Source organism: Bufo gargarizans, chromosome 3, assembly GCF_014858855.1.
Source record: "Bufo gargarizans isolate SCDJY-AF-19 chromosome 3, ASM1485885v1, whole genome shotgun sequence".
Classification (NCBI taxonomy): Eukaryota; Metazoa; Chordata; class Amphibia; order Anura; family Bufonidae; genus Bufo; species Bufo gargarizans.
The window spans coordinates 42,593,302-42,610,559 of NC_058082.1; the positions used below are offsets into that span (position 1 = coordinate 42,593,302).

The following is a 17,258-nucleotide window of genomic DNA, read 5'->3' on the forward strand; positions in this document are numbered from 1 at the left end:
TCTGCAACACCTTCTGCAACTCTCTCCTAGACTTTGTGATTCAGTGATTCATCATTTGCAAGATCTCTGCTTGCTGGCAGCATTCATTATGTACATCCTGAGGCCGATACAATGTATCCGTGCTAGTTATTCGGATACGATTGTAACAAACCTTTAGCTTTGAGAAATATTAGGGTTTTCAGCCTTTGGATGTGAACCCGTTCACTGACAGCAAGCAGAGATCTTGAAAAAGCTGCAGATTTTTTTCATTATGCAGTGATTAAAGGGGCACTCCCACACCAGGAAGGTTTTGTAGATATGAGTCCCACCTCTGGATTTTTAGCGAGTGGGCCGTGATCCCGTAGTCCAGACCACCGGGCAGGATGAGGTTGGGGGGTTTCCGATGGTGATATCCCTTTAATAAGATGCTAGAACACCCCCCTTTAATCTTGTCGCGAACACCTGGAGTAGTTTGTGAGGCGTCATCCTTGGCGCTGCAGGCAGTAAGAGGAACCTGTAATGGTTTTACTGTTTCCTATGGTAGGAGGTGTGGGATTTCGGGGGAGCCATGTACTAATTACGCTCCGGGCACCCAGATGACTGGCAGTTGGCACACACAGTGCCTTTCATTAGCTGCTCCCCTGACATTAGTCGCTGACTCATCCCCCGCAGTTTCACAGCTTTCATGGAGTTTCACGTCTGGCATCCGGACAATCTCTGCTGTTTACAAACTTCTCTGTACGACTTCCCACAATGCCGTGCGCCCGAAAAACCGGTTCTGAGTGTGAATGAGCGCGATGGCCCTACTGATCGTGTGCAGACAGATGGAAGGCTCCTGGGAACCCCCACGGCTATGGGTCAGGGTGCAGAAACTGGCGTAAGGGCCACATTGTTAGATTGTGCCAGATCTCCCCATATGGGGTGTAGACGTCATAAATGTCTGGGGGGAGTGTGTTGTGTTTTGCCCCACTCAGCCCAATAGTGGCCCCATAACAGTGCCAGTCACACAGTGCCCATAACAGTGCCAGCCACACAGTGCCCCATAACAGTGCCCGCCACACAGTGCCCCATAACAGTGCCCGCCACACAGTGCCCCATAACAGTGCCAGCCACACAGTGCCCCATAACAGTGCCCGCCACACAGTGCCCCATAACAGTGCCCCATAACAGTGCCCGCCACACAGTGCCCCATAACAGTGCCCGCCACACAGTGCCCCATAACAGTGCCCGCCACACAGTGCCCCATAACAGTGCCAGTCACACAGTGCCCATAACAGTGCCAGCCACACAGAGCCCTATAGCAGTGCCCGCCACACAGTGCCCATAACAGTGCCAGCCACACAGTGCCCCATAACAGTGCCAGCCACACAGTGCCCCATAACAGTGCCCGCCACACAGTGCCCCATAACAGTGCCCGCCACACAGTGCCCCATAACAGTGCCCGCCACACAGTGCCCCATAACAGTGCCAGTCACACAGTGCCCATAACAGTGCCAGCCACACAGAGCCCTATAGCAGTGCCCGCCACACAGTGCCAGTCACACAGTGCCCATAACAGTGCCAGCCACACAGTGCCCCATAACAGTGCCCGCCACACAGTGCCCCATAACAGTGCCAGTCACACAGAGCTCCATAACAGTGCCAGTCACACAGTGCTCATAACAATGCTAGTCACACAGTGACTATAACAGTGCCAGTCACACAGAGCTCCATAACAGTGCCAGTCACACAGAGCTCCATAACAGTGCCAGTCACACAGAGCTCCATAACAGTGCCAGCCACACAGTGCCCATAACAGTGCCAGCCACACAGTGCCCATAACAGTGCCAGCCACACAGTGCTCCATAACAGTGCCAGTCACACAGTGCTCCATAACAGTGCCAGTCACACAGTGCTCATAACAGTGCCAGTCTCACAGAGCCCCATAACAGTGCCAGTCACACAGTGCCCATAACAGTGCCAGCCATACAGAGCTCCATAACAGTGCCAGTTACACAGAGCCCCAATACAGTGCCAGTCACACAGAGCCCCAATACAGTGCCAGTCACACAGAGCCCCATAACATTGCCAGCCACACAGAGCCCCATAACAGTGCCAGTCACACAGAGCTCATAACAGTGCCAGTCACACAGAGTCCCATAACAGTGCCAGTCTCACAGAGCCCCATAACAGTGCCAGTCTCACAGAGCCCCATAACAGTGCCAGTCACACAGAGCCCATAACAGTGCCAGTCACACAGAGCTCATAACAGTGCCAGTCACACAGAGTCCCATAACAGTGCCAGTCTCACAGAGCCCCATAACAGTGCCAGTCTCACAGAGCCCCATAACAGTGCCAGTCACACAGAGCCCATAACAGTGCCAGTCACACAGTGCCCATAACAGTGCCAGCCATACAGAGCTCCATAACAGTGCCAGTCACACAGAGCCCCATAACAGTGCCAGTCTCACGGAGCCCCATAACAGTGCCAGTCACACAGAGCCCCATAACAGTGCCAGTCACACAGAGCCCCATAACAGTGCCAGTCACACAGAACCCCATAACAGTGCCAGTCACACAGAGCCCCATAACATTGCCAGCCACACAGAGCCCCATAACAGTGCCAGTAACACAGTGCCCATAACAGTGCCAGTCACACAGAGCTCCATAACAGTGCCAGTAACACAGTGCCCATAACAGTGCCAGTCACACAGTGCCCATAACAGTAGCAGTAACATGGAACCCGATAACAGTGCCAGTCACACAGTGCCCATAACAGTGCCAGTCACACAGAACCCCATAACCTCCATTATCAGAGCTGGGTTACAGTACACATTAGCTGTTAGGGACAGATCGGCCATCTCCTTTAATAGAAAATATACGTGTAGTGCTGGTCGGGAAGTTACAGGGAGAACAATGCCCCAATTATTCAGTTTTCTGGATTATCTGATGCCAGATTAAAGGAATTTCTCTCTATCCAGTTACTACCCTAATTTGATTCCTGTATGGTTTAATTCCCCAGAGTAGTACCCTCCCAATACCAGCACTTAGGTCGCCTCCTTACTGGTACTACTGGTGTGCCACCCACTGCAGGGCTGGACAGTGCTTTTGGATATGAGTAGAGCAGGGCGCACAAACTTTTATTATTTTTTTGATCTGACATGAATTGCATCAGTTAAAGTGTAAAGGGATTTTCCAGCATTATGTAAGATGAATCAGATCCTGACTATTTTCAAGACCTCTGTTAAAGTCAGTGAATGGATTTTGACTTTAGACTCCAGGGGCCAATTTGATGTTGTATTTTTTGGCCCCACAAAATAAAAGTAGCATAAAAATAAATTCATAAACTTGTCTCACACTACAACGTGATTTTGTGGTTCCATCAGGCGATCTTATGAAGAATGTTTTCATCGGTGACGGAATTTGGGAACCAGCAGTTTTACACCCTGAAGAAAGAATGCCAGAGGAAGAAGGAACTTTTTGAAGACCCTCTATTCCCGGCCAACAACGATTCCCTGTTCTACAAGACTCAGCGAGTACAAGGAGTGGAATGGAAGAGGCCAAAAGTAAGTGAGCGGGAGAACCAATGAGACCGAGAGGTCACCTCTAAGGCTCCATTCACACGTCCGTAATAATGGGTCCGCCTCCGTTCCCATTTATTCTCTATGGGGCAGGTGTGCTGTCTGCATCCGCATTTTCGGAGCGCGCCCACGATCTTCCGGTCCGCAGCTCCAGAGAAAAATAGAACATGTCCTATTCTTGTCTGCAATTGAGGACAAGAATAGGCAGTTCTATGGGGGTGCCGGCCGGGTGTATTGCGGATCCGCAATATACCACGGAGGTGTGAATGGAGCCTTAATGTCTCTTTACATCATAAAAAGTTTAGTCACTTTTTAATTGCATGACATTATCTTTATCAAATTACATCCTGCATTATACTGCAGAGCTGCACTCACTATTCTGCTGGTGGAGTCCCTGAGTACATACATTACTTATCCTGTACTGATCCTGAGTTACATCCTGTATTATACTCCAGAGCTGCACTCACTATTCTGCTGGTGCAGTCACTGTGTACATACATTACATTACTTATCCTGTACTGATCCTGAGTTACATCCTGTATTATACTCCAGAGCTGCACTCACTATTCTGCTGGTGCAGTCACTGTGTACATACATTACTTATCCTGTACTGATCCTGAGTTACATACTGTATTATACTCCAGAGCTGCACTCACTATTCTGCTGGTGCAGTCACTGTGTACATACATTACTTATCCTGTACTGATCCTGAGTTACATCCTGTATTATCCTCCAGAGCTGCACTCACTATTCTGCTGGTGTAGTCACTGTGTACATACATTACTTATCCTGCACTGATCCTGAGTTACATCCTGTATTATACTCCAGAGCTGCACTCACTATTCTGCTGGTGCAGTCACTGTGTACATACATTACTTATCCTGTACTGATCCTGAGTTACATCCTGTATTATACTCCAGAGCTGCACTCACTATTCTGCTGGTGTAGTCACTGTGTACATACATTACTTATCCTGTACTGATCCTGAGTTACATCCTGTATTATACTCCAGAGCTGCACTCACTATTCTGCTGGTGCAGTCACTGTGTACATACATTACATTACTTATCCTGTACTGATCCTGAGTTACATCCTGTATTATACTCCAGAGCTGCACTCACTGTTCTGCTGGTGCAGTCACTGTGTACATACATTACATTACTTATCCTGTACTGATCCTGAGTTAAATCCTGTATTATATTCCAGAGCTGCACTCACTATTCTGCCCTTACGATTCTGCTGGTGCAGTCACTGTGTACATACATTATATTACTTATCCTGAGTTACATCCTGTATTATACTCCAGAGCTGCACTCACTATTCTGCTGGTGCAGTCACTGTATACATACATTACAATCCTGTACTGATCCTGAGTTACATCCTGTATTCTACTCCAGAGCTGCACTCACTATTCTGCTGGTGGAGTCACTATATGCCATTTCCTGTTTAGGCCTTTGATCTTTGATTGTGGGGTCCAATACCTGGGACCCCTGATGATCCGTGTAGTGCAGGGACCACAGTGACATGAGTGGAGTGGGCTGCAGTTCCAGGCATCTCCAGATAAGCTGCTCTCCAGGGGGGCATTAAAACGGTTATGGCTCCATCAGACCCCATTGATCAGAAGCTAGGCTAGACTCATTGTAAAGTAAGGCAGTTTGAAGGTGTGCACCAGCTCTCCGCACTGGTTACCAGTGTATGTGTCTGGTATCGGAGTGAACCCAGCCTAAGGACAGTATGGATGATGAATCTCCGCCATTATCTCTGGACCTGGCACAGTACACGTCGTGCCTCCTACCTCAGTGATCCCGCTGTTATTGCCTGCGCACATATAGCACCTCTACATGTACTTCTGAATTATGCAGCAGTCGGAGGAGCATGGCCGCTGACTTTGGCACACCTGCCGTTCTTTAATGGGTTTACTAAAGAGCTGCAGGAACATGTATCATCGCCTGTTTAATGTCTGCAAAGAAGACGTTTTCTGGGCCACAGTCCATCCTGGATCTCATTGGCAGTCTGTGGACGGTCAGTCGGCTGAGCAGGGCTGCGTCTGGATGTCACATCACATCAGAAGCTGTACTGAGAGTAAGCTAAATTCAGAGGGGTCTTCATGTACCAGAAGACGGGTGGCCCTGTCCATTTCTCTGATCTGTGGCGGTCCCAGCAGTCAGACCACCGTCCGTCAGACCGCTGTGCATAGGTCATTATGGTGGAACAACCGCTTTAAGTAGATTTCGGAAGATCGATGTGAACTGTATAAATCTGTATATAGTGAGCTTCCCCCTAGTGGTGGTTATATAAAACTGTATACAGGGGCCTCCCCCTAGTGGGGGTTATATAAATCTGTATGCCGTGATCTCCCTCTAGTGATCACTGTATAAATCAATATACAGTTAGCTTCCTCTAGTGATGGCTGCATAATCTGTATGTAGTGAGCTCCCTCTAGTGGTGGCTGTAAATTCTGTATGTAGTGAGCTCCCCCTAGTGGTGGCTGTATAATCTGTATGTAGTGAGCTCCCTCTAGTGGTGGCTGTATAATCTGTATGTAGTGATCTCCCTCTAGTGGTGGCTGTATAATCTGTATGCAGTTTCCTCCCTCTAGTGGTGGCTGTATAATCTGTATGCAGTGATCTCCCTCTAGTGGTGGCTGTATAATCTGTATGCAGTGAGCTCCCTCTAGTGGTGGCTGTATAACCTGTATGTAGTGATCTCCCTCTAGTGGTGGCTGTATAATCTGTATGTAGTGAGCTCCCTCTAGTGGTGGCTGTATAATCTGTATGCAGTGAGCTCCCCCTAGTGGTGGCTGTATAATCTGTATGCAGTGAACTCCCCTAGTGGTGGCTGTATAATCTGTATGTAGTGAGCTCCCCCTAGTGGTGGCTGTATAATCTGTATGCAGTGAACTCCCCTAGTGGTGGCTGTATAATCTGTATGTAGTGAGCTCCCTCTAGTGGTGGCTGTATAATCTGTATGTAGTGAGCTCCCTCTAGTGGTGGCTGTATAATCTGTATGTAGTGAGCTCCCTCTAGTGGTGGCTGTATAAATCTGTATTCAGTGAGCTCCCTCTAGTGGTGGCTGTATAATCTGTATGTAGTGAGCTCCCCCTAGTGGTGGCTGTATAATCTGTATGCAGTGAGCTCCCTCTAGTGGTGGCTGTATAATCTGTATGTAGTGAGCTCCCTCTAGTGGTGGCTGTATAATCTGTATGCAGTGAGCTCCCTCTAGTGGTGGCTGTATAATCTGTATATAGTGAGCTCCCTCTAGTGGTGGCTGTATAATCTGTATGCAGTGAGCTGCCTCTAGTGGTGGCTGTATAATCTGTATGCAGTGAGCTCCCTCTAGTGGTGGCTGTATAATCTGTATATAGTGAGCTCCCTCTAGTGGTGGCTGTATAATCTGTATGCAGTGAGCTGCCTCTAGTGGTGGCTGTATAATCTGTATGCAGTGAGCTCCCTCTAGTGGTGGCTGTATAATCTGTATGCAGTGAGCTCCCTCTAGTGGTGGCTGTATAATCTGTATGTAGTGAGCTCCCCCTAGTGGTGGCTGTATAATCTGTATGCAGTGAACTCCCCTAGTGGTGGCTGTATAATCTGTATGTAGTGAGCTCCCCCTAGTGGTGGCTGTATAATCTGTATGCAGTGAACTCCCCTAGTGGTGGCTGTATAATCTGTATGTAGTGAGCTCCCTCTAGTGGTGGCTGTATAATCTGTATGTAGTGAGCTCCCTCTAGTGGTGGCTGTATAATCTGTATGTAGTGAGCTCCCTCTAGTGGTGGCTGTATAAATCTGTATTCAGTGAGCTCCCTCTAGTGGTGGCTGTATAATCTGTATGTAGTGAGCTCCCCCTAGTGGTGGCTGTATAATCTGTATGCAGTGAGCTCCCTCTAGTGGTGGCTGTATAATCTGTATGTAGTGAGCTCCCTCTAGTGGTGGCTGTATAATCTGTATGCAGTGAGCTCCCTCTAGTGGTGGCTGTATAATCTGTATATAGTGAGCTCCCTCTAGTGGTGGCTGTATAATCTGTATGCAGTGAGCTGCCTCTAGTGGTGGCTGTATAATCTGTATGCAGTGAGCTCCCTCTAGTGGTGGCTGTATAATCTGTATATAGTGAGCTCCCTCTAGTGGTGGCTGTATAATCTGTATGCAGTGAGCTGCCTCTAGTGGTGGCTGTATAATCTGTATGCAGTGAGCTCCCTCTAGTGGTGGCTGTATAATCTGTATGCAGTGAGCTCCCTCTAGTGGTGGCTGTATAATCTGTATTCAGTGAGCTCCCTCTACTGTTGGCCACAGACAGACCGAATTGTATCATGATATCCTATGGCTGTGTGAAAGGAAGCTGGAGATTTGGGTCTCTGTATCGGAAAAAGATATACTGAGTGACATGAAATATTTGACCTGGAACATTGCTGAGCATACCCTGTAAGATTGTAGAATAGAAGATTGATGAAGACTTGCACCCATGGGTAGTCTCGTATATTGCACATGGAGACGTCCCAGGGACGTCCCCCAAGTATTCTTCCTGCTGGTTCTTATGGGTTAGATCAGATTGGCTGCAGACACTTCCCACTAATAACATAAAAAGCCTTTAGGATGTATCAGCGTTATCACATCAGCAGCGCTAATGGAGGGATTAAAACCAGCCCTGGCCCCGACCCAGTAACACTTCTGTTGTAGTGGGACCAAGCTGGGAAAGTTGACGACTCTCATCAAGTCAGTGCCGTAGTGGGTGCGATACAGAACCAGTATAACCAGTCACCTTCAGATGTAACTATTATAATCATCTTAGTAGAAAATTGCTGAGGTAGCAACCCCAAGGCAGGAGTGATCCATGTGCCATACACCGGATACAAGCGCCCGGGCGGATGGGGGTCACCTTCTGTCCCGCAGGAGACTGCCACTTGTGTAAGATCCCAGTATAACCATTGCAGAGGGGTCAAATCGGAGGGATTCCTTAAAGGAACATTTTTAACATCTCTGATTGCTGGCAGTTAATGGACAAATCCTTATTAAAATGCAGAGACCGTCTGCACAATATTCTGTGTGCTAGCAATATGAGCCGCACTAATCTCTCTCCTGTTCTGAGAATTTGTTGCAATGTATCAGTGCAAGCAAAATATATCGGTCTGGAGTCCATACTTTGTAGCTCACGGCGGCTTGTCGAGTTTGAGGACATGTCTTAAATGTCTGATGGGAAAGCGCCCTACCTCTGGGACTTGAATATAAAAATGGAAGAGGGGTCCTCTGACCCCATTTCACATGTAAAGGTAGCAGGTGGCGGCCATAGGGAGAGGTGACCCAGAGATGCTGCCTCAGCTTGCACTATGCAGGTCAGAGGACCCCCATTTGTCCATAGCATAGAGGTCCCGGGATATATATCTCATATGGGAAAATCTCTTTAAGTATTCACTTACAGCAAGCAGAGATTTTTGAAATGGAGAGGAATTGATGTATAAGCTTAAGCCTTTTTATAGAATGCCCTTTTACCCATGATCTTGTGTCTTCGCCGTTTAGTGCACATATCGCTGTAAGGGCTGCGCTCGGAGCACATGCACTACGACTACACACCCGTATATATTTCTATTGAGCTACAGCCTATATATAGTATACATTGCTTCATATAGAGCAGGCATGCTCAACCTGCGGCCCTCCAGCTGTTGCAAAACTACAACTCCCACAATGCCCTGCTGTAGACTCATAGCTGTAGGCTGTTCGGACATGCTGGGAGTTGTAGTTTTGCAACAGCTGGAGGGCCGCAGGTTGAGCACGCCTGATATAGAGGAGTCTGCTGTCTGATCGACTCGTCCCATTTACAGTGTAAGAAATAATAATTTAGCTGCTAATAAAAGACTACGCGGAAGCAATAATCCCTGGCAGGAGAGGGTTAAATTGTGCCCATCGCAAGAATAAATTTCGAATTCTCCTTAGGTAGCTGTAGACAGGCTGTGATTGAACCGATCTGATATTTACCGCCTCCTCCTCCCCTCTCACAGCATTCACAGATATTGCACCAGCATCCCCCCCCCTCCGCCTCGTCTAGTATTCACTATATTTAGTTCCCTTGCTGTTCACCCTTTAATAAGCAGGACATTTTATTTCAAGTTCCCTTTAAACTAAGTGGCACCACTATTTTGGGACTAGCCGCTTCCTCTAGTTCATGAAGGGTCAGCCGAGCTTCATGGGATGGGCCAGGGGGTGCTTCCTTGACTTATTCAAGATCAAGAACGTTTACTTTGCGCAGTATGAGGAGTCCTGGGTGGGCAGCTGCCACAAGGTGCTCAAGCGCCTGCGCTCCAACCAAGAACTGGCCAAGCCCAACCGGAGGATCTGCAAGAGGGTAACTGGGTGGCACTCGCTGCAACCTGATACAAGCCATGTAAAAGACGGACTTTGCCTGGCTCCATGGGGGCATCCGCCTGCTCCCCCCAGACCCGGTCGAGGACTGGTCAGACCGGTGCACTTCCCCTCACATCAGCTGCTCAACAGGCTGTGCCGAGACCGAGGACTCCAGCAACTTCCTGCTCAAGAACAAGGAACGTATCCAGCTGGTGCTGAAGAGGTCCCGGATGGAGTCTTGAAGGTATATCTTATAGTGGGGAGCTGATGCCGAGGCCAGCACTCTAAAAGGGCAGCGGAAAAACACCTATTGCTTGCAGTGACCTGCATTAGAGGAGCTGAAGCTCAGGCCAACCCCCTGAGGAGCATCTTCAGCACCGACGCCCCTAGGGACCATTAGCGGAGCTGTTTGGACTGTATTTCCTGTGCTGCTGGACTATATTGGATTCCACGAACCATTCTCATTCCTGTGAAAGTGTATTGTTACCTAAAGGCGGAGAACTTCACGGTGGTGACTTGTGGTATTCTGCAAGAATGCTGCTTCCTGCAAGTTCTTCCAGTCTCTTCCAGGCCGCAGCCCTGTGTCTGGCCCCTCGCTTGCATAACCCTTTTATGCCGTGTTTACATCTCGTATAGCAGGAGCAGTGACATACGCCCGTGTCATGCCGCGGTCACATGTCATATGCTTCTCTTCCCAGGGCTTTCCTGTACAATTCATGATCTGTTTACCTGCTGCTCTGTGTGCTCCGCTGTGATGAATGGGGGGCAGTGAGGATGCGCAGGCTGTGCGGGTCCTCACGTTCACACTTGAGCTCATCGGCAGAGCAGACCCATGATACAAGGATATTATCAGAGACGGTAATTAACGGTAAAGACGTTATCAACATTTCCTTCTCTCATTTCTCCGTCATGTGTTCAGATCGCTGTCTGGGGTGTGATGGCACCAGGGCTCCTCCTGCATTGATCCCTGGTAGCAGATAGCGACGTGCAGCAGCCAAAAACCAGCTGTCTTATGTGCGCCCCCATGGCAGCAGAGCGTGGATTGCTTGAACGTGTGCACAATGTGAACACGGGGCTTTGCTTTGACTACTGGGGGGTGTCCTGCTATGACTCTTAGCATTTTTGAGGAGTATTTATGAGTACGAAATTTGAAGTAATAGAAATAACTAATAGTAGGCCTACATAGTGTTAAGGGCTTGTTCACATCTGCGTTGGAGGCTGTGTCGCAGATTCTGTCAAAGACCGGACAAAAAAACCTTGCATGCAGGACTTTTTTGTCTGGTAAAAAGACAGGATCCTGAACAGAAACCGAATAGACTCCATGGCAGTAAATGGAGTCTGTTCAGCTCAGTTATGTGTCTGATCCAGAACTTCCGTTATTTTCTTTGTTCTGCTTATCTAATGGAGCAGTATAACAGAAATAAATAGTGGTGGTGTGAACGGGGCCTAAGAGGTGGGTGTGCAGGGAACCGTTACCTGTCTTAGTAACAGCAGGCAGTTATAGCAGAGGGATAAAGTATCGTCCAGTATGGTGGATCTTCCCTGTACTTTATCACAAGTCGGACAGGTCAGTCATAAAAGCGACAGCGACCCTACCAGAATCAGTATGCTGCAACAGCCCTCTGATTCTAGGTGGCATACAGCTGCACGTAGGTCCATGGGAGCTACAGGCAGGGTCCCATTAGCACTGCGACCCTGTCCCTGGCCTCACCAGTGGATCCTATGACATGTTACATGAGAGTGAAGCAGCGCTGCAGAAAGGCATGAGAGCCACAGCAGGGCACAGGATATCCTGCCTCTCACAAACCCCACTGCCCTCCACATGCACAGGGAAACTTCAGAACACCAGTGCCAGGGGCATGCCCCCTCCTCTTCTCAGAGCATACACACAGTCGGGGCTGCAGTGCCACAGCTCTGTGCCTATACACCATGGATGAATACACATACTGTAAAGATAGTACGTGGTGCCCCCCTCCCCACAGGGAAGAGGAGCTAACTTACTGAGCTCATCCTGAGCAAGAAATCGGCTATACATACTGCTCCTATGTACAAGAATATAACTACTATAATACTGCTCCTATGTGCAAGAATATAACTACTATAATACAGCCCCTATGTACAAGAATATAACTACTATAATACTGCTCGTATGTACAAGAATATAACTACTATAATACAGCCCCTATGTACAAGAATATAACTACTATAATACTGTTCCTATGTGCAAGAATATAACTACTATAATACTGCTCCTATGTACAGGAATATACCTACTATAATACTGCTCGTATGTACAAGAATATACCTACTATAATACTGCTCCTATGTACAAGAATATAACTACTATAATACTGCTCCTATGTACAAGAATATAACTACTATAATACTGCTCCTATGTACAAGAATATAACTACTATAATACTGCTCCTATGTACAAGAATATAACTACTATAATACTGCTCCTATGTACAAGAATATAACTACTATAATACTGCTCCTATGTACAAGAATATACCTACTATAATACTGTTCCTATGTACAAGAATATAACTACTATAATACTGCCTCTTATGTACAAGAAAATAACTACTATAATACTGCTCCTATGTACAAGAATATAACTACTATAATACTGCTCCTATGTACAAGAATATAACTACTATAATACTGCTCCTATGTACAAGAATATAACTACTATAATACTGCTCCTATGTACAAGAATATAATTACTATAATACTGCTCGTATGTACAAGAATATAACTACTATAATACTGCCTCCTATGTACAGGAATATAACTACTATAATACTGCTCCTATGTACAAGAATATAACTACTATAATACTGCCTCCTATGTACAGGAATATAACTACTATAATACTGCCTCCTATGTACAAGAATATAACTACTATAATACTGCTCCTATATACAAGAATATAACTACTATAATACTGCCTCCTATGTACAAGAATATAACTACTATAATACTGCTCCTATATACAAGAATATAACTACTATAATACTGCTCCTATGTACAAGAATATAACTACCATAATACTGCCTCCTATGTACAAGAATATAACTACTATAATACTGCTCCTATGTACAAGAATATAACTACTATAATACTGCTCGTATGTACAAGAATATACCTACTATAATACTGTTCCTATGTACAAGAATATAACTACTATAATACTGCTCCTATGTACAAGAATATAACTACTATAATACCGCTCCTATGTACAAGAATATAACTACTATAATACTGCTCGTATGTACAAAAATATACCTACTATAATACTGTTCCTATGTACAAGGATATAACTACTATAATACTGCTCCTATGTAAAAGAATATAACTGCTATAATACTGCTCCTATGTACAAGAATATAACTACTATAATACTGCTCCTATGTACAAGAATATAACTACTATAATACTGCTCGTATGTACAAAAATATACCTACTATAATACTGTTCCTATGTACAAGGATATAACTACTATAATACTGCTCCTATGTAAAAGAATATACCTACTATAATACTGTTCCTATGTACAAGAATATAACTACTATAATACTGTTCCCTATGTACAAGAATATAACTACTATAATACTGCTCCTATGTACAAGAATACAACTACTATAATACTGCCTCCTATGTACAAGAATATAACTACTATAATACTGCTCCTATGTACAAGAATATAACTACTATAATACTGCTCCTATGTACAAGAATATAACTACTATAATACTGCCTCCTATGTACAAGAATATAACTACTATAATACTGCCTCCTATGTACAGGAATATAACTACTATAATACTGCTCCTATGTACAAGAATATAACTACTATAATACTGCCTCCTATGTACAAGAATATAACTACTATAATACTGCTCCTATGTACAAGGATATAACTACTATAATACTGCTCCTATGTACAAGAATATAACTCCTATAATACTGCTCCTATGTACAAGAATATAACTACTATAATACTACCCCCTATGTACAAGAATATTACTACTATAATACTGCCTCCTATGTACAAGAATATAACTACTATAATACTGCTCCTATGTACAATAATATAACTACTATAATACTGCTCCTATGTACAAGAATATAATTACTATAACACTGCTCCTATGTACAAGAATATAACTACTATAATACTGCTCCTATGTACAAGAATATAACTACTATAATACTGCTCCTATGTGCAAGAATATAACTACTATAATACTGCTCCTATGTACAAGAATATAACTACTATAATACTGCCTCCTATGTACAAGAATATAACTACTATAATACTGCCCCTATGTACAAGAATATAACTACTATAATACTGCTCCTATGTACAAGAATATAACTCCTATAATACTGCTCCTATGTACAAGAATATAACTACTATAATACTACCCCCTATGTACAAGAATATTACTACTATAATACTGCCTCCTATGTACAAGAATATAACTACTATAATACTGCTCCTATGTACAATAATATAACTACTATAATACTGCTCCTATGTACAAGAATATAACTACTATAATACTGCTCCTATGTGCAAGAATATAACTACTATAATACTGCTCCTATGTACAAGAATATAACTACTATAATACTGCTCCTATGTACAAGAATATAACTACTATAATACTGCCTCCTATGTACAAGAATATAACTACTATAATACTGCCTCCTACAGACGTGGACAAAATTGTTGGTACCCTTTGGTCAATGAAAGAAAAAGTCACAATGGTCACAGAAATAACTTTAATCTGACAAAAGTAATAATAAATTAAAATTCTATAAATGTTAACCAATGAAAGTCAGACATTGTTTTTCAACCATGCTTCAACAGAATTATGTAAAAAAATAAACTCATGAAACAGGCATGGACAAAAATGATGGTACCCCTAGAAAACACAGAACATAATGTGACCAAAGGGACATGTTAATTCAAGGTGTGTCCACTAATTAGCATCACAGGTGTCTACAACCTTGTAATCAGCCATTGGGCCTATATATATGGCTCCAGGTAATCACTGTGTTGTTTGGTGATATGGTGTGTACCACACTCGACATGGACCAGAGGAAGCAAAGGAAAGAGCTGTCTCAAGAGATCAGAAAGAAAATTATAGACAAGCATGTTAAAGGTAAAGGCTATAAGACCATCTCCAAGCAACTAGATGTTCCTGTGAGTACAGTTGCACATATTATTCATAAGTTTAAGATCCATGGGACTGTAGCCAACCTCCCTGGACGTGGCCGCAGGAGGAAAATTGATGACAAATCTAAGAGACGGATAATCCGAATGGTAACAAAAGAGCCTAGAAAGACTTCTAAAGAGATTCAAGGTGAACTTCATGCTCAAGGAACATCAGTGTCAGATCGCACCATCCGTCGTTGTTTGAGCCAAAGTGGACTACATGGGAGACGACCAAGGAGGACACCATTGTTGAAAACGAATCATAAAAAAGCAAGACTGGAATATGCCAAACTACATGTTGACAAGCCACAAAGCTTCTGGGAGAATGTCCTGTGGACAGATGAGACAAAAATCGAAGTTTTTGCCAAGGCACATCAGCTGTATGTTCACAGACGAAAAAATGAAGCATATCAAGAAAAGAACACTGTCCCTACTGTGAAACATGGAGGAGGCTCTGTTATGTTCTGGGGCTGCTTTGCTGCGTCTGGCACAGGGTGTCTTGAATCTGTGCAGGGTACAATGAAATCTCAAGACTATCAAGGAATTCTAGAGAGAAATGTACTAGCCAGTGTCAGAAAGCTTGGTCTCAGTCGCAGGTCATGGGTCTTGCAACAGGACAATGACCCAAAACACACCGCTAAAAACACCCAAGAATGGCTAAGAGGAAAAAATTGGACTATTCTAAAGTGGCCTTCTATGAGCCCTGACCTCAATCCTATTGAGCATCTTTGGAAGGAGCTGAAACATGCAGTCTGGAAAAGGCACCCTTCAAACCGGACACAACTGGAGCAGTTTGCTCATGAGGAGTGGGCCAAAATACCTGCTGAGAGGTGCAGATGTCTCATTGACAGTTACAGGAAGCGTTTGATTGCAGTGATTGCCTCAAAAGGTTGCGCAACAAAATATTAAGTTAGGGGTACCATCATTTTTGTCCATGCCTGTTTCATGAGTTTATTTTTTTACATAATTCTGTTGAAGCATGGTTGAAAAACAATGTCTGACTTTCATTGGTTAACATTTATAGAATTTTAATTTATTATTACTTTTGTCAGATTAAAGTTATTTCTGTGACCATTGTGACTTTTTCTTTCATTGACCAAAGGGTACCAACAATTTTGTCCACGTCTGTATGTACAAGAATATAACTACTATAATACTGCCTCCTATGTACAAGAATATAACTACTATAATACTTCCTCCTATGTACAAGAATATAACTACTATAATACTGCCTCCTATGTACAAGAATATAACTACTATAATACTGCACCCTTTAGGCATCAACATGGAGGCTATAAGTTGACTTCTGACATTTTTTCTAATTGAAATGTATTACTTTGTGTTAGGGTCCATTCACACGTCCGCAAAATGGGTCAGCATCCGTTCCGCAATTTTGCGGAACGGGTGCAGACCCATTAATTTTCAATGGGGCTAGAATGTGCTGTCCGCACCCGTGCTTCCGTTTCCGCCAAAAAATAGAACATGTCCTATTCTTTTCCGCAAAGTAGCTCCATGTTGTAGGCGGGTCCAAACTGAAAGAAGGTGGGGCAACACAAGTGTTCAGGGAAAACAGAAGTAGGCGGGGCCACCAGTACCATAGAGCAGTACAAAATACAGCGCCAAGCGGAGCCAAATACCACAGTGCAGCACAAAATACTGCCGCACCAGCTGCAGCATTTAGCTGTATCACCATCCTTAAGGACTTGAACTATGGAAATCGTCAGCAAGCAGTGATCTTGCGACATCTTTTTTGTATACTAGTTATGATTTGTGTCTCTATGTTGGACAGATTAATGCGTTAGTGCGTTTATCTCCCCATTCACTGCTCTGCTAGATTTATATCAAGCTGGCATCTCGTAGAGGGTGCGGGGGTTGGTGGTGTCCTTTCTGCTGCAGCTCAAGGGGAGTGTCTTTATTTCTTGTGTAGATCTCTCCCTATCACAGCTCAGGAGGTCATTGATGGATTAAACTGAGCATGTGCGGCCATCTCAGTGAGACAGAAAAAGAAATAAGAAAAAAAAACAGCAGGTGGCGCTGTACAGATAGATTATATTGAATAACTCAGCAGTTATGCAAAATGTTTAATTACATGCAATTACAAAGTATTCACATCCAGGTGCTGGTTTGAAATTTGTAGAATATTTTTTCATGGGACAACCC

The 17,258-nt window shown here is 44.5% G+C and overlaps 1 protein-coding gene across 1 annotated transcript in view; it reads left to right on the forward strand.

Annotated features, from left to right (window-relative positions):
• The window catches only part of CAPN5 (calpain 5), a 77,420-nt gene that overhangs the window by 21,891 nt on the left and 38,271 nt on the right, over positions 1–17,258 (forward strand). The window contains exon 2 of the mRNA XM_044286098.1: positions 3,345–3,524. Coding sequence (XP_044142033.1) covers positions 3,360–3,524 — 165 coding nt within the window. The 5' untranslated portion in view covers positions 3,345–3,359. The remainder of the gene's footprint in view (positions 1–3,344; positions 3,525–17,258) is intronic.